This window comes from Sinocyclocheilus grahami, unplaced genomic scaffold (genome assembly GCF_001515645.1).
Source record: "Sinocyclocheilus grahami isolate Dianchi unplaced genomic scaffold, SAMN03320097.WGS_v1.1 scaffold75.1, whole genome shotgun sequence".
Lineage (NCBI taxonomy): Eukaryota > Metazoa > Chordata > Actinopteri > Cypriniformes > Cyprinidae > Sinocyclocheilus > Sinocyclocheilus grahami.
Genome location: NW_015505254.1, coordinates 419,703 through 437,329, shown reverse-complemented (window position 1 = coordinate 437,329; position 17,627 = coordinate 419,703). Strand labels below are relative to the sequence as shown.

Here is a 17,627-nt window from a genome sequence, read left to right as displayed (position 1 = left end):
TAAAAAAAAAAAATCTAAATTTCATATATTTGAAAAAAAAAAAAACATGCAGTCCTGTGACAGCAAACCTGAATTTGTTTGGCAGCCATTACTAACATTAATCATTCTAACATAATGACTTGTTACTCATTATGAAATTAATTTAAATTCTCTGATTTATCAATGTTGAGAACAGTTGTGCTGCTTAATATTTTGGTGTAAACCATGATATATTTTTTGTAATAGAATAATACAATGAAACAGTTGTTGAAACAATTATTTGTAACAATTTCTAAGTCTTCTTAGTTACTTTTGATCAATTATCTGTGTCTTTGTTGAATAAATTAAGTGTATAAGAATAAAGAGTGAGGGCCAAAAAAACTTATTACAAATAAAAGTCAAGCTCAATCATTACAAAACTTTTTATTTGTTCTTAATACATTTATATTTATACACCATCTCGGAGTAAGGCTTAAGCAATAAACACCACCACAATCACTCTTAACTACCACAGAAATATCAGCCTGCACATGTACAGCAACATCAGTCAAAGTCTGCCAAACTTGCAACATAATCAGACTGTATTTCAAATGACGGTAGTCTTATTTCACATTACCTTTAAAAACACAAACAATTGTAGGCAAAGTGAGACTGTTTTGATTTTCACAAAGCTTTCTTGAGTTAGTGCTGGTGATGGATTTTCTTGCATATTTATGTCAGCCATTTTTTCTCTAGTAATTTATCACATCTTACACATCAATTAATATTTCTTTGCAAAGAGCAGTCGGTGCCCTAAAAAGTGCATTCACTCATAGTTACTGAATAAGTACAAATGTGTTGAGTTTTCCATTATGTTCTCTTTCCTTCACTCACACACTCTCACACACACACTCTCGCACACACACACTCTTGCACACACACTCACTCTCGCGCACACACACTCTCGCACACGCACACACACACTTTTCTGATATTTAATACTGAATATTTCCTTGAGTTGTTCCTTCTAATTTTTTAGGGGACTAGGACAGCTTGTTCCCATAATTGGATCCTAATCTGAAATTCTCTTGGTTTTTGTTTAGTGTAGCTGGGCCTGAGGTGAAAACTAGACTCTGAGAAAGACACCAGGAATAAATGGTATGAGGTAAACGGTGTCCGCTTGCTGTTAAACACACAGACATGCCCAACCTGATAGTTAGTGTCAAATATCCAAAATAGTTTTTTAACAGTCTGAAGAGACATTTCAAGAGGAAAAATCAGTAACACTTTACCTGAAGTGCGCATATATATATATATATATATATATATGTGTGTGTGTGTGTGTGTGTGTGTGTGTGTGCGTGTGTTAAAATCCACTGTATGATCTCATGAATAATTGTAACCACAATACTTACCTATTCATTGTTACACTTTTTGAAAATATTATGTATTAAAACATGATAAACTACCAATTTTAGATGTAACAAGGAATCTGCAAATATTGTAATGCTTTTGAACTTTGGTTACAATTATTTATAAAAATACAGAATGCTTTACAATGTACATTATGAATACCTTTATAATATAATAAAAGGTGTCAGGTTAAAGTGTTAGCAAAATGTCATTTGTCGTGGGAGGAGAGTTATGCTTTGTAGCACACTGTATTTATAGTGTTACTCAGTTGCCACTAGCACTTGCATTGTAAATGCAAACATACCGCAATTCTGACCTAAAACCACGTGAAAGCAAAAGGGTTGAATCGAACTACTGTTTCAAACAATCAAACCATGTGTAAAAAAACAGCCTTCAACACATTCAAAATATACCAGAATTCAGTTAAAAACAACCAGCATGGTAAAGGTAGTCATAATTGTTATTTCTCGACATTCTCTAAGAGGTTAGAGAAACAAAACACAAGTTATTTACCCTAAAACCAATCTAAAAGAGAGTCTGCACACAGCTCAACTCAGCTGCACACAAAAAGCATGCTTCTTGCTCCTTATTAATTATCTCCACAATGGACAATTCATCTTGCTTGTCCTAGAATTCCCAGCTTGGGATGCTTAATATGCCCATTTAATCCTTGGCCACAATAACAACAAATTTCACAAGACTGTGACCATGTAAATTGCTCCAAAGCTATGGAGAGAAAAGAAAGCACTGTTGCATAGACTATTTAGTCAACCATGTTTTGCCATTGAACTCATTGTGGCTCGACTGAAATGACAAACCTCAAACCACACTTACACAACAGTTCAAGGAATAGTTCACCCAAAAATTAAAATTTGCTGAAAATGTACTCACAAGCCATAGATTAGTTTATTTCTTCATCACAACAGATTTGGAAAAATGTAGCATTACATCACTTGCTCATCGATGGATCCTCTGCAGTGAATGGGTGCCATCAGAATTTTTCACTGGAATTTTTCTTATTATGGATTGAGGACTGGTATTTTGGCCAGAAGCAATGGTGTAAAAACATCTTAATGATGGATTTGTTTCTTACAAACATGCAGCTTTTCACTGCACAAGATGTTAACTGATGGACTACAGTCATGTGGATTATTGTGATGTTTTTTTATCAGCTGTTTGGACTCTCATTCTGACGGCACCCATTCACTACAAGCGATGTAATGCTAAATTTCTCCAAATCTGTTCCATTGAAGAAACAAACTCATCAACATCTTGAATAGACTGAGGGTTAGAAAATATTCAGCAAATTTTTTTCATTTTTGAGCGAACTATTCCTTTCAGTATTGTATTTTCCGAAATGCAAAACCTCACACACATTGACTTAGTGCCCACTTAGTCTGATTCATCATTAACAACTACGATGCTACATAAAATCAGGATTTAATTTGTTTGGTCAATGTTATCAGCAATGTATTATCAGCAAATTCACATTGTTAACAGGTTATCCATTTAGCTGAAATGTTTCCAACATGCTAACCAAATCTAACACACACCGCAACTAGTGGAAAAGAAAAATCAACCCAATATCAATATTTCATTGAGGCTGTGAGTCCACTGCATAGTGATGTCTATGCAATTCTAGACAGATAGCCTAAGCTTAGATGGCTATTGATAAAGGTTACAATGAACCTTGAAGTACAGAATGTCAGTAAACATTAAAATGTACAACTTCCTGAAAATATTGTGCATTTTTTCCTCTGAAACTGATTATTTAGTTGTCCCATGAGAGGCCACAACTGACCAAATATTCAGTTCATTTCTAAGATGTTCTGACACTCATAGGCCTTACTAACTTGGAAGAATGACTAATGACATTACAGTACTTTGTCATTGGATTCATGCTGTTATGAGTTCTACGAACATCTCTGAAATCAAAGCGATTCAATGTTTAACAACGTAACGGTACTAAGAATAATGTTATTGCATAAGTTGTTTTCTCTTCACATTAAGTAAAGAAGTTTCGCTGTTTTGCTAGTGCTGGAGTTGAAAAGCCTGTCATTGTAGTAGTGAAGTTGTAAAAAAATACTTCTAGTACTTAAAAATAAACGGCCAAAGCATGTTCACATCCCGTAAAAACATTAGCTATAAAAGAGAAGAGAGACACAGCGAGTAAGGAATGACAGGGTTTACAGTATTGGTATCAAAATGCATCCCTACATGAGGCTGGATAACATGCCTGGAAGATCTGTCACTTTCCCTGGGAGATGATAACCGTGTTACCGTGGTTACTGATGATGTCTTCATATTGTGGTGGAGGCTCTGCTTCAATCTGTACATCTGTATGGCCCACAGCTTCCTCGTATGAAGGGGGCGGGTCACCCCGACTGCCCCGCCCAGGTGTGAGGTCAGCACCTGGGTAGGCAGGGCTACTGTGGGCACTGATCTCTGAGTGAGGACTGATGTCAGGATGGTAGTCCCGACCCCACTGGTCCATTGACACCACTGATAGGGTTGTGTCTCTTTGTGGGCGCCCAATGGCAGGGCTCTGCTGGGATCTTTTACGTGAGTGGCATCTCCAAACTGTGATGGAAACTGCAGCAATGAGCAGCAAAACCAGCAGCAGGGGTAAGATCAGGTACAGGGAATGAACGCCACCGGCGATGGACTCCAGTCCTCCAGGCCTGGGGCTACTTTCACGCTGGTACTCCTCCCAAAATCGCCTCTGTAAGAGTGAAAAAAACACAATTAGATAAGGATGTAGTCTGTATAAATGTAAATAATAAGCACAACAAACTCGTTTGTATTGAAAACAAAAACCACACCCTCCTTCAATGTCATCAAGACTTTGCACACCAACACAAAGCAATGACTGTGACAGAACTGACCTGAAAATGCCTTTTGAACTACAATTCAGTTCCTGAATTTGAATTAAAATAGCAAACATGATGTAGAATTGCATTTCAAAACATTTCAGAATGTAGGAAGTATAAATAAATGAGTTAAATTAAAGAAATTATGGAGAAAATACATTTTTAACTTGTAAAGTTTGTTAAGGCAAACTTTGAATCTTAACTAATCTTTTAAAGAAAGTTTAAAAAGCCCTGAAGTTTAAGGAACAAATGGACAGAGAGAATGACAGACAGATTGAAATGAGACCTTATAGAAATTTGCATTCAGTTTTTCTATTTAAATTAACATTTGTGGACGAGGGTGGAAGAACACTTCATTGTCCAGAATGTATTACGTTTGTTACAATTTAGAAAATTCTTCTTCCAATTCAAATTTTAATTCAAATTCCAATTCATGATTCAAAAGGAAGCCTGAAAGCCTGAGGCTGAAAGGCTCTATGAGGTTTTACACCTAATTAAAATCTTGACGGTTTAACGATTGAAAATGAAGAAATAAAGAGTGCCATATATATTAATCTTGTCATTTTAAAGTTTTACTACAAAATAAAATTATTGTTGAATTATTTTTCTTAAATTCTTGATTTTCATTATTTCATTTCATATTTTTATTTAGTACAAATTATCATCATCACAATTTTAAAAATGATATTCACAATTATTATCAAAACCATTTTTGGCCAAATGTGCTTGAGTGCATATCTACAAACAAGCACATCAAACATGTAGTGCTCTTTTTAATCACAATCGTCAGAGAAAAAAACAAACAAACATAATTATATTTTCCCCCCCAAATCACCCAGCCCTACCCTGGACTCAACAAGTGCTCACATTACGTAAAAACATACTGGCTTTATCACTGTTCTGTTATTTTGTATAAACAGTGTAAACGCCCACAAGCACACAACTCAAACATCCTTCATCTGATCTGAATGACGCATAATTAACCATCCTGAGAAAATGTGTACCCACTGAGCCTTTCCTGTCAATAATGCTCACTTCCTGCCTAGAGGAAATGCCACGGAGTGGAATGACAGAGGAAGTTGTGTTCAAGTTCATGCAAAAACATTAGCACGCATCTACTCCAAACTCACAGTTTTCTCGTCATTCTCAAATGCCTCCCTGGCTTCTTCATAATTGCAGATTTCCTCCCTGCATTCTCGCTGGATGTTCCCTTGTTTCATCTCCTCCAAGAAGAAGTTTGCTCTCGGGAGCCTCCGCAGCACCGAGTGCGCGGCATCTGCTGGCAGGAACACTGGCGGAGATACAAAAAAACAAGCATACAGCACAGAAACAAGGAGGGGGGCTATGATCGACAAATGAGACTTCTTTGAAATGCCGGTTCCTCCCAGGCACAGGGAAGCTTGTGAAAGAGTAGCCTACTATTCCTCAGCATTGAGAGTGGGAGAAATAAAACAGATGCTATATTGTGATGCATAATTATCTGATTAGGCATGGATTAAATATTAGAAGCACTATTTAGGTCAAGACCCCTGTTGAGAATCTATGACTAATAGTAATGGGAAATTACTGACAGAAAGATGCATCACCTTTACGTGACATCCATGTGATCACAAGCTGGCTCAGCATACACACCCACTACATATCTTGGCAACGTTAAGAAACACAAATCGGCACCCTTGAAAATATCACAGTCTCTGGCAGAAATAAAGACTATAAAAAGACTCACCGGCTCCCATGATTCCTGCAGCTTTTCAAAGAGGGAAACTGGACCTTGGGAACGACAGAACACACGACCAGATTTAATTAACGACCACCCATTTAACGTTACAGTATATCACTTGTGCTCAAGCATTTTCACTTTCTCAAAACAAAGTCAAAACAACAGCAATATTCTCCATGGAATCCGGCATAAGACACTGTCCATATGTTAAATCACAATAAACAGCACAAATCTGTCCAAAAACATAAATCATTTTGTATGGCTCAAGGACTGTTAGCTTACTAGCATGTAACGTTACAGGACACAGTCATCCACTGTCAGCACACGAATAAAAACAGGTACGTTTTTGACGAGCACAAAACGACTGTTATTTCACTATACAAACATAAAGCTGCCGCCTCAAAACGTAAAAAAAAAACATGATAGGCATACAAAATTGTTCGTTAATTAATTCCCTATACGTGATGACTATCGACTGAAGCTTGTCGATGCGGTTTTATACATAAAAACGGCACAAATTAATATAACCATCGACGCGCCGGAAGATATAAGTTTTGTATATAATAATTAGAAAAGGCTGCGACTTTAAATTAGATGACTAAAATAAACAAAAACTGTTTACCCGTTCCACCCAAACGCGTACACCGTTAGTCCCAAAGTCCTGATTTGGCGCATGCGCAGTCAGGAGTCAGAATTAACTGGATAGGAACGAACATAGTTCTGACGCGGGTTTCGGGGTATGGGGTGTAATTACAGAACAAGATTCGTTCTTTTGTAAATCCTTTTTTTTCTTTTCTTTTCTTTTTTTGGTAGATATGTGAGACAGGAAGGAATGTGTAATGTTTATATCGGCTTTTATGTAATAATTGCTTGCCAGAAAACGCAGTGACAAGTGAACTAGCTATATTAATGCATTAGTTAGGCTAAATCTTAATTAGTTGTGATGAACAGCTTATTCCGCCGGTCGTGTATACAAGGTCTTAACTGTTGCTTTTTATCTCATCGTTTTTATATAGGATATTTTTTTTCCATAATTTAAATTTAATTTAAATGTCAGTGTGCTTCAAGAGTACATTTGTAGGCTATCAAAAATGTAGCATAGGCCTATAGCTCCGTAATGGATTTTTTTTTTCGTGTAAAAAGTAGCCTACAAGTAGCCTAGCCTAAAATCAATGAATAAAATGAAATATATTATAAATAATAATAGGCATACAGTAATAAAGTAATTACATTTAAACAAAAGTTATTAAGATAAACAAAAGAAGTTTAGGGATGGACATACAGACTCATTTACTGTCCCTGATATTGTGGTTGACCGACACGTCTACTGCTATCACAGTAATCTTGCTCATTTTCTCTGACATATTAATCAGCAGGGATTCACTATAACGCAGTGTGTGTCTTGTTGCACTATTATCTTGAATAATGTCTTTTTGGGGACTATATCATTTTTTCTCTCTCTGATTAGAATCGGCAATCAATGATGAGTTGCTAGAAAGCACATTTGGCCTATGATGTCTTAAAACATACTTTTATATTCTATACATAAAGGTCAGATATATCCAGAGCTATTATCTGTATTCACAGACTCAGAGGGGAAAGCTGTTAAATGTGGCTATATAACTGAGGCAAGTTTGATTTTTGAATATCTAACCTTGACAGGTAGGTAACTGTATGACATAACACTGTCCAGTTTTTAAAAATGTATTCTAGCTATTTAATGTGTCATAATATTGTGTGCTTTATTTACAGCTACTTCTCTTGATTTAATGTTTGCTGCTTATATTGTTAGACAAAAAATGCACTTATAACGCTAACAAAAATGGTCCTGAAAATCAGTAAACATTCATTTCTGAGACAGGCAAAAGAGTGCAACACACACACACACACACAGTATCTCATTCTCTCTATTATTACTGTCCCTTTCACTAAACCCTTGATAATAACAATAATAAAAAACTTATATTGACCTGAATAGATGAGAGAAGAAAGAGCCGGTCATGTCTTTGCAGTGGGGGAAAAAAACATTGCCTTCAGGCAACTGGAGACTGCCAGTCTGTACATCCTGAATGTATTATTCACCTTATGATAAGGCAATGATAAGGCAAACCAGTATTTTTGACCTTTTAAACAACAGTCATTCATTTTAACTCAGAAGGAATTATTTTTGAAAAGCTCAGATGAAAAGCTCATTCATGATTTATTGAAAAGAGTAATTGAATTTGATGTATAATCTTGCTGTGTTAATACACAGTGGAGTTAAGGAAGAATGTGAGTGTAAATCTTGTGAATTGAACAAAGAATGTATTAAGGGTGGTATTTTTTTCTGTTATAGACTTTTGTTAGCAAGGCCAAGCTGTTGATTGTGTTATGAAGTTTCAGGTGTCCTTTGTTGACAGATTTTCCAATCATGAACAATTTATGAATTTTCAGGCTAAACGCACGTTGACCATAACCTTACATAACCTATTATTACTAAACTAAATGGAGTGTACTGATTCATCTGTCTTTTGACTTATATGTAAGTGAATTTCATGATTACTTTTCTAATGATATGCAGTTTATCTACTTACAGAAAATAATAAATAGGCCTATTTTTAAATGAACAGTGTTAGATAGGCTACATTATACACCAGTTCATTTTCATTAAATATTTAAGTATTTTCCCTTTCCCACAAAACGTTTGGATAGCATTCATATCATGCAATCCAGCACTCACGTATGTGTCTCTCTAATTATTTTGTCTGTTTGAAATAAGACACATTGCTCTATGTGCGTGTTTGTGAGAGCACATAGTACAGATAAATGAAGAGGGAGAATTGAAGAAAATAGCAAATGATGGAAAAGAATATGAGAGAAATATGCCACCATAAACGCCAGATGAGAGGCACCGACTCATTTCCGCGAATCGATTCATTTGAACAGTCCGCTTCAAAAAACAGGGCAAGAAAACGATTCAGCGATTCTTTTTACACATTAAGTCATCACGGTTCCTTCCATGTTACATAGGATTATTAACATGCTATAAATCTATCGACACATGTTTATTATGTTTTTATAGCCTACTATTAAGTAGCTATTATTATTTTGCTGTAGCCATGATTCACCTCAAAAAAAGCATACAGTAACCTAAATATAATTTGTATTTACAATAAAGTATCTCTTGCATGAAAAAGGCTTTGCATGTAGGCTAGTGTTCCTCATTTTGTTTGTCGCTTTGATAAATGATGTCTGCTAAATTAATAGCCTAAATAAATTAACGAATAAAAATAAATCTAGGCTATTATTTTTCACCACATAGACATATTCTATTTCTATAATTAGGCTATACTTGGTTTGGCTATTAAAGCAATTTAGTTTTTGCTCTATGAATCTAATCATAATAGCCTGCGACTCGGTTCAATCTGTTGGTGAATTGTTCATTAGCCCGGACCGTGTCATTTGCGTTCGTAAACGAATCGTTCAGACTGGGTTTGTAAACAGGGACTTCTAGTGAGGCACTAGGACCCTGCAGGTGCAGCAGAGATTTTTCAATAATGTGAAGTGCAGTCGCGTTCACAGGAGCGCGAGGGCAGCTGCTCTACAATCTTCAAAACACTGATCGCGAATACGGATCCAAAAACATTGTCTGGGATCATCGTTCGTGGCTTCTCCGCGACGCAGCGCAACATCGCTCCTCATCACCGGCGCATCCAGCCGACATGGCCTCATCCGTGAGCGGAGCGGAGGAAGTGCGCGTGTCGGCGTTGACGCCCCTGAAGTTGGTGGGTCTGGTGTGTATTTTCCTCGCGCTGTGCCTGGATGTTGGGGCCGTGCTGAGTCCGGCGTGGGTCACCGCGGATGACCAGTACCACCTGTCCCTGTGGGAGTCGTGCAGGAAGCACGCTGCCTCCGCGGACTGGCTGTGCGACAGCACGCTGGGGCAGAAAGGGACCGGTGAGACCCGCTACTTTTGTAACTTTGCAGTAAACAATGTTCAAACAGGATGAGCTGCACATACATATTTTAAGATGCGGGGGAAACAAAAAAGACGCAGTCTTTTTAACTTTAGTGAGCTCTGCAACATGGCCCTGGAGGTACATATTTGATTTATGAGATAACAAAAGGGGCCCTTCGCTCCCTAGCGCATCATTATTACTCATTGTTCAGCTCGTTCTTAACCAGCTCTTTCTAAATACTGAGAAAATAGTCAATAATTTGCGTTTTGCATTTCTTTGTCAGATTAAAACAGAGGTGACAAGTCGTTTTTACACATTTAGACCTTTAATGTTACTTGTAGCCAATCTATTACAACTTTAGTAGCCTATTATTAAATATGTAAATCGAGATCTATCCCAATTGTTACTAGTTACAATCTTTATTTCAATTTCTTTTTTTCTAGTTAAGTTAAAATCAGGTTACCAACTATTGGAATAGACAGTTGAGTAGTTGATTTTTAATAGTTAATACTATGTAATGAGTAAGTACATATAATATATAGATAAAAAGATACTTGTTACTGTTGGAGTATTTGCTAATTAGTAGCCTATCACTAGGACTTATTTTTATGTACAAGACTTAAAAAAGAAATCCCAGTGATACTAGTTAGTTAAAAGGAAAACAGCTTGGGACTTGAGCTAATGGTTTTGGGGGGAAAACAACCTTGAATTCGTCCTGTTTAATAAAAGGACTCTCCAGCCTACAGCAAGTCAGGATTAATCTAATTACAGAGACAATGTTTGTGAAGAATGCTTCATTAATTAAATGATATCGATCCTTAACATTTACTAGGATGCTGAATTTGATTCACAGCTTGTTTGGTGGAAGGGCTTTTGGATGATGTGGGAATGTGTGATGAATCAGTGGTCCAGCTGGGGTTTCATTCTGCTTTTGTTGTCTACAAAATGAGCCTTTGTTAAGGTCTCCTCACCGTTCAAGGAGTGAGGTTAAGTTTGAGAGGAGAGCTCCTTAGAGGCCCTAATGTGGACAGATTAGTTACCAAGGAAACAAGTGCTGAAATGTCATTTTGCCCTGAAAAAGAAACTTCCATTCTGGCGTCCGTGAAGGTTTACTAGCAAATAAACCGTGGTTTGGGGGCACTTCCCCCTCCATATTAATTTTTGTATGTTGGCAGAGCCACATTTTTTTTATAGTTAAGTCTCAGCCAAGCGCAGTTAAGATTTAAGATGTTATTTTAGCTCTGGTTTGCAATAACAAATTGTTGGGCTCTGGACCTTGTCCCGTCATTTTTAAAAAGCACGGTTTGACTCCATATAAAGTCATGAAGCTCCAGTCAAAATATCAAAGGAGCGGCCTGGGTGAATGGCTTCCCTCTGCAGCGCATTATTGATTTTGGGCTTTTCTGTAATCAGTCACTCCATTTCCTCTGTGTTTTCTCTGTGTCATGCACCGTGCATTAAACTAAATCTCATTAGCTTCGCAATTACGGCTGACTCCACAGCCTGCTATATACCAACAGATTTGCTTGCTAACCTTTCATCGACTCCAGGGTATCATTTTAAGTTTATCTCTGTCAATTAAACAACATGTTAACGTGAACGTACTCCCTATTACATGCACACAGAAATGCGAGGTTGTGAAAGCTCTCGGGGAGAGATAAATCACGAACAACAGGAATGTGGCGAAAGTGTGTGAGAGTCTTTTTGTGCTGATGTTATGCTCGACTGGAGAAGAGGCAGCAGTTCAATGTGGAGTCTGCGGCGCAAAGTATACACTGATTTCTCTTCCCGTCAGCGGATGGTGAGGAATGTGGAGACACTGTGTCTTATTGACGTAAATCAGTCTATGACATTGGACTTCTTTCTCCCCTCATCACGGTATCAGATTGAAAGAACTAGCCAAGAGGCACTTGCTTGCTGAAAAACAGATCATAGTAATGAATGTTTTGATTTTTATCTCGTATCCTCATTTCCATCTGTAGTCCTGCAGGGGTTTTCGGATAGACCTCAAGGTTACATAAAGTCGAAATATTTTTCCCAGATGGCAGAAAGACACTCTTGTTGATGATTTGCAGGCTTTTGGTGGCTATCCAGAGGGGTCGGAGGTTGAGGTGTCAGAATTTAGTTTTTAGAAGCGAATATCAGCAGCTCTGTTTTCATACATCTCTCTCCAACTTCCTGTGGTGACAGACATATTTATTATGCTGAATCATAAACCTTATTTGGTAAAAAGGCTTTGTTTATGTTTGAAACTATAGTACGGTGGAATGAAGCTGAAGTGGCCCAGAGCAGCTCTCAGCCATCTCTGAAAATTACATGATTTAAAAAATAGTGAAATAGTGACGTGACATGTGGCCAAGTATGGTGACCCATACTTGGAATTTGTGCTCTGCATTTAACCCATCCAAAGTGCGCACACACACACAGCAGTGAACACACACACACAGCAGTGGGCAGCCATTTATGCTGCGGCGCCCGGGGAGCAGTTGGGGGTTCAGTGCCTTGCTCAAGGGCACCTCAGTCGTGGTATTGAAGGTGGAAGAGAGTGCTGTACATTCACTCCCCCCACCTACAATCCCTGCCGGTACGAGACTTGAACCCACAACCTATGGGTTACAAGTCCAACTCTCTAACCATTAGGCCACGACTTGCCCCTCATGTGTTTTGAATCATAAATTAATTGGTCTAAATGAATCGATTGAGTAAATGATTCAATGACACACTCATAAGACAGCAACTCGTTTCATTCCTCGTTTCATTTAGTGCTAGAAGTGATTATTTTCCAGCAGAGAAAATTATAGATCATTTTCCCAAGCTGATGAAAATGTTTCTATTTACAGATATCACTGTGTAATAACAACACCCAGCGACAGGATCCAGGGCTTTTATGGTTTTATTTAAACAAACAGCCATCAATATCTTATGAAATGCTTTGTTGAGTAATTTAAGCATTTATCACTTGATGACTAAACAAAAACATTATCATAGTTTTTGTTTCTAATGTATATAATAATTTCAGTAATTTTTCTAACTTTCTTGACAAACTTATTTGTGACCATAATATAAGAGATGCAGAATGCCATAGTTTGCTGTTGTTAGCCTCATATATAGTAATACAAGACAGGTTTTTAGAAGAATTTCAAACCTAAAACAACAAACCCTTTACATTATTAATGACCAGTGGTTCCTGTAATGTTCTTGTAAATTGTGTAACAGAGCAAATACGCTGTGTCTATGATTTTATTTATAATGGGTGGTGTTGCTACAGATTGTTTGCTTACCCCTGAATAATAGAAAGTAAATGAAAACTTTGAGATTTGTAGATGCAAGGTAGGTCTGTGTAAACACAGACATCTTAGACATGCTGTAAGTAAAGCATTCGATTGTGCTTTCAAGTAAGCTTTTCTGGAACTAATGCTACCAGTCTTTATGAGTAAGTCACTAAACTGTTCATTCAACCGATTTGTTCAAAAATAATTATTCATTCAGGAATGAAACGAGTTGCTGTCTTATGAGTGTGTCATTGAATCATTTACTCAATCGATTCATTTAGACCAATTAATTTATGATTCAAAACACATGAATGTCCTTTTAATTTAGTCATTGAATCATTAATTCAACTGATTTGTTCATAAACATTGATTGATTCAGGAATGAAACAAGTGATCTTTATGAGTGAGTCATTGAATCATTTATTCAAGCAATATGTTAACAAACACTGATTGGCCCTGTCCCAAATGGCATCCCAAATCCTTGTGGTCTTCCTCTGAGTCCACACTTTCGTGACATAACGCTGCTTTGCATGTCAAGTAGAAATCTGTAACACCAATTTGACAATTTGACCACAAGACTGCAAGTGCACATGAAGTGTGCCATTTGTGACAGTCCCATTCATTCATAATTCAACACAAATGACAGTCCTTAAAGTCGTTGTATCATTTGCTTAACTGATTTGTTCACAAACGATGAACCATTCATGATTCAAAACAAATAACTGTCCTATGAGCCAGTCATTGAAATGATCCACTCAACTGATTCATGCACAAACACTGATTCATTAATGATTCAAAACAAGTAATTGAATCTTTTACTTTGATTCATAAAAAAATTGAAATGGCTTTGTTTGTGTTTTTTTTTTTTTTGATGGATCATATTTGTCTCTAAATGTAAGCTACTCACTGTTAATTAATTTAAAGAATTTTACATGCTGAAAAATAAATGTAATATGACAAATTAGAAAAAAAGGACTCCCTCAGCCTCTGTAGCGTAAAAAAACCTGGCAAGTCACTCCTCAGAGATCGTCTACTCATAATGCGTTTCCCCTTTGCCTACCTAATGAGATTCCTCAGGAGTCGTCCCGAAGTACATGTGAGATTCCACACATATACTCTCATGTCATCAGATATGGAAGCAGGCATACTGTGTCAAGCACCTCCTCTCTGTCTCTTTCTCCTTGCCCCCTCCCTCACTCCTGCGTTCCATGGAGGATTCGGTGCTATTTCTGGGCCCTACTCTAGCTGAGTGTCTCAGAGTGCTTGAATGAAAATCAGAAACAAGAAGGACTGAAGGAGAGAGAAAGGAAGGGTGGAATACATTACGTGATGCCCCATTTAACCCACCAGAATTGTCGATAAGCTCTCTGCTGCCCTTAGAGGTTCATTCTTTCAGTTACGCAAACCCAAGATGTGAGTGTTTGTGTCAGCCATTCTGTAGGCATGTGTGTATTGAATTTCCAGTGTGTTAGAGTCTGTTAAAGGAATCATTTACAAAAATATTATTATTCTGTCATTATTTACTGGTCTCATAACACTTTTTTTTATTTTTTAAAGATATATTTATGGGCTTTTATGCCTTTATTTGGAAAGGACAGTGTAGAGTAGACAGGAAAGCATTGGGTGAAGAGAGAGGGGAGCAGGATCGGAAAAGGACCATGAGCCGGGATTCGAACTCGGTTCGCCATAAGCGCAGTTGCGCTGTATGTCGGCGCACTAACCGCGAGGAGTATTTATTAAATCCAAATGTCTGATAATATTATTTAAAGGACTGGAGTAAACATGAACTAACAATGAACCAAGACTAATAACCAAGACCATGACTAACATTAACCAAGATTAATAAATACTGTAAAAATGTATTGCTCATTGTTAGTTTAGTGCATTAACTAATGATAACTAATAAAAGTGTTATTTCTTATCCTTATTCCATTCCATTGGTTTTTAAGGAACACAAAAGGAGAATTTCAGAATACTACACTCTAAAAAATGCTGGGTTAAATACAACCCAGTGCTGGGTAAAATAGGGACAAACCCAGCAATTGGGCTGTTTTGACCCAGCGGTTGGGTTACTACCCAGAAGGTTGGGTTAAACATTTAACCCAACCGCTGGGTCAAAACAACCCAATTGCTGGGTTTGTCCCTATTTTACCCAGCGCTGGGTTGTCTTTAACCCAGCATTTCTTAGAGTGTATGTTTGTTGCTCTTTTCTATCCACTGTGAATGGAGAATGAAGCTTTCAAGCTTCAAAAAGTACATGAAAACATGAGAAAAAATGGTCCATAGGACACTGTATTCCAAGTCTTCTGAAGCCACAGAATACTTTTGAAAGAGACCAAATTTTTGTTACAATTTTCGTTTTTGGATGGTTAAGTCTTGAAGGTTTCTTCAGCACATTTAGTAAATTATGCATATATCCCCATCCCTTTCATCTGATATAATGTTCATATAATATGAATATAATGCATGCAGTGTAAAACGATATGGAACTGATCTGTTGTGTTTTTATATATTGATTTAATGCAGACTGGCAGATCGCCACATTGGCTTTGTTGTTGGGTGGAGTGTTCCTTATCCTCCTTTCCTTCCTGGTGGCCCTGGTGTCTGTCTGCATTCGCTCCAGGAGATGCTTCTACCGACCGGTCGCTGTTATGCTCTTTGCAGCAGGTGAAATTGACACAACCGTGCACACACACACACACACACTTACATTGAAGACATTAATGAGTTGGCTTCCCATTTCTGTTTTCCGTGCTCATTAAATTAGGGTTCATGTATTATGAATCTAAAATGTGTTGTTGGCTCTAAGACACAACTGCTGCGGCTAATGGACCAGGAGACAGCAAAGGCATTATTTTTTCAAGCCACATCACACAGCTGCTTCAGTAATCACAGGGAAAACATGTAAGGTATATCTGAAACAGACATTTTCGCATCTCTTTTGAGAGGATTTTTACATCGCTTTGAAGTCGCTCACTTTGTTGAGGAACTTATCAAGGAATAAAGCCCATTGAGGGTTCAGAAGACTTTTAATGTTCTTAACCTACTTTTGTCTCTTTGATGATTGCAAATTTAATTGCCAGCGCTCTTCTGTCTCTCACAGTGGTCCTACAGGCCTGCTGTTTGGTGCTGTATCCCATCAAGTTCATCGAAACCATCAGTTTGAGAATATACCACGAGTTTAACTGGGGCTACGGTCTGGCTTGGGGAGCCACCATCTTCTCCTTCGGTGGAGCGATTCTCTACTGCCTAAACCCCAAGAACTATGAAGATTACTACTAAACATGCTACAACACCCACAATGCACTTCAATGTCCTCTTCACTGTTGTGATAGCAGCTCATGCACTGAACATTCGTTCGGAACTGACCCTTGACTTTGCAAACAGACCATTGAAATGCAGGGCAGTGCCGAGCTGTTAAGATACATAGATTTTGATTCTTTTCCCCTCAGATTACTCTTATCACGCAATTAAACCCCACCATCAAACTCTCATTCTTTTTCTGTATGTCATCTCTCTCTCTCTCATGTCATTCTAACACCTCTGATCTTCTTCTGACTGTCAGATGAGCATCTGACTCAAGATGTCAGCCTATGTTCACAGGAATACTGCCAGTCTGTGATGTAATCAGTGGGGAAACCTCCATCTGTGGTGGGATCTGAAACAAGGCAGACAGAAGTCTACAACTCTGACAGAATAAAACTGTCATGATAGACGTGTTTTGAGACCTGAAAGATACAAGATAGAGGGTTTAAAGTCAAAATTTATCTGTTTATAATGCACCCGTGAACATAAATAAAAAAATAAATCATGCAGCTTGAAATAAGAAACAGTGTTATTGGTACAGTAAAGTACTAATCAGCCAAACTAAAGACATCTGTAAAATTGTAAACTGGTCAAAAAGATCTTATGCTTAAGGTGCGGTCACGTTTGTGAGATTTTGCAGGCAAAAAAAGGTCCAATGTCAAACGCTTTAAAGGGGTGGTTGATTGCGATTTCACTTTTTTAACATTAGTTAGTGTGTGATGTTGCTGTTTGAGCATAAACAATATCTGCAAAGTTACAAAGCTGAAAGTTAAATGCAAACTGAGATATTGTCTTTTAAAATTCTGGCAGTTTAATGCCTACAAAAACGGCTGGGTTTGTGACATCACAAACCCAGATAAACCCCGCCCTCGGGAAAAGGCAGCAAAGGGGGTGAGGCCATGCTGCCCTGCTTTAGAGAAGAGGAAGAGAAAACTAGAGGTGCAGGTAAAAATCTATTCATATATGAATCGCGATTCTGTCTTCTAACGATTCTAACGGATTCACAAGTTTCAAAATCAATGTTCTAAAGCAGCAGTTCTTAATACTGTTCCTCGTGTCCCCCTGCTCTGCATCTCTCTCTCTCTCATTCAGCTCACCTCCTACAATGAACTGTTACAATTATACACTTATTTTCACATAGTTATGAGAA

At 37.6% G+C, this 17,627-nt stretch overlaps 2 protein-coding genes across 3 annotated transcripts; one reads left to right on the top strand and one right to left on the bottom strand.

The window, feature by feature from the left end:
- Positions 1 to 2,795: 2,795 nt before the first annotated feature.
- LOC107585847 (transmembrane gamma-carboxyglutamic acid protein 1-like) lies at positions 2,796 to 6,647 on the bottom strand. The gene is made up of 4 exons (XM_016273005.1): positions 6,584 to 6,647; positions 5,968 to 6,011; positions 5,372 to 5,532; positions 2,796 to 4,093 (listed from the first exon to the last, which is right to left on the bottom strand). The coding sequence occupies exons 2-4, from the start codon at positions 5,975 to 5,977 to the stop codon at positions 3,620 to 3,622; spliced, it is 645 nt and encodes a 214-aa protein (XP_016128491.1). The 5' UTR covers positions 5,978 to 6,011; positions 6,584 to 6,647; the 3' UTR covers positions 2,796 to 3,619.
- Positions 6,648 to 9,442: 2,795 nt separating this feature from the next.
- On the top strand, positions 9,443 to 17,152 carry LOC107585845 (transmembrane protein 47-like). 2 transcript variants are annotated; one of them, XM_016273002.1, is made up of 4 exons: positions 9,443 to 9,897; positions 15,698 to 15,838; positions 15,981 to 16,080; positions 16,275 to 16,354. In XM_016273002.1, exons 1-3 carry the CDS (start codon positions 9,663 to 9,665, stop codon positions 16,058 to 16,060), a joined length of 456 nt encoding a protein of 151 aa, XP_016128488.1. In that variant the 5' UTR covers positions 9,443 to 9,662; the 3' UTR covers positions 16,061 to 16,080; positions 16,275 to 16,354. The 2 variants fall into 2 exon arrangements, with proteins under 2 accessions (XP_016128488.1, XP_016128487.1); XM_016273001.1 differs by lacking the exon at positions 15,981 to 16,080 and having other exon boundaries at positions 9,444 to 9,897; positions 16,275 to 17,152.
- The last annotated feature ends 475 nt before the right edge of the window (positions 17,153 to 17,627 follow it).

What these genes read in the sequence shown, in the direction of transcription:
- LOC107585845 (XM_016273001.1), top strand. Translation starts at nt 9,663, where the DNA reads ATGGCCTCATCCGTGAGCGGAGCGGAGGAAGTGCGCGTGTCGGCGTTG. An exon ending in GCTGGGGCAGAAAGGGACCG is followed by an intron (nt 9,898 to 15,697) that starts GTGAGACCCGCT and finishes GATTTAATGCAG; the next exon opens with ACTGGCAGATCGCCACATTG. An exon ending in TGTTATGCTCTTTGCAGCAG is followed by an intron (nt 15,839 to 16,274) that starts GTGAAATTGACA and finishes TGTCTCTCACAG; the next exon opens with TGGTCCTACAGGCCTGCTGT.
- LOC107585847 (XM_016273005.1), bottom strand. An exon ending in TTGAGAATGACGAGAAAACT is followed by an intron (nt 4,094 to 5,371) that starts GTGAGTTTGGAG and finishes TCACTCTTACAG; the next exon opens with AGGCGATTTTGGGAGGAGTA.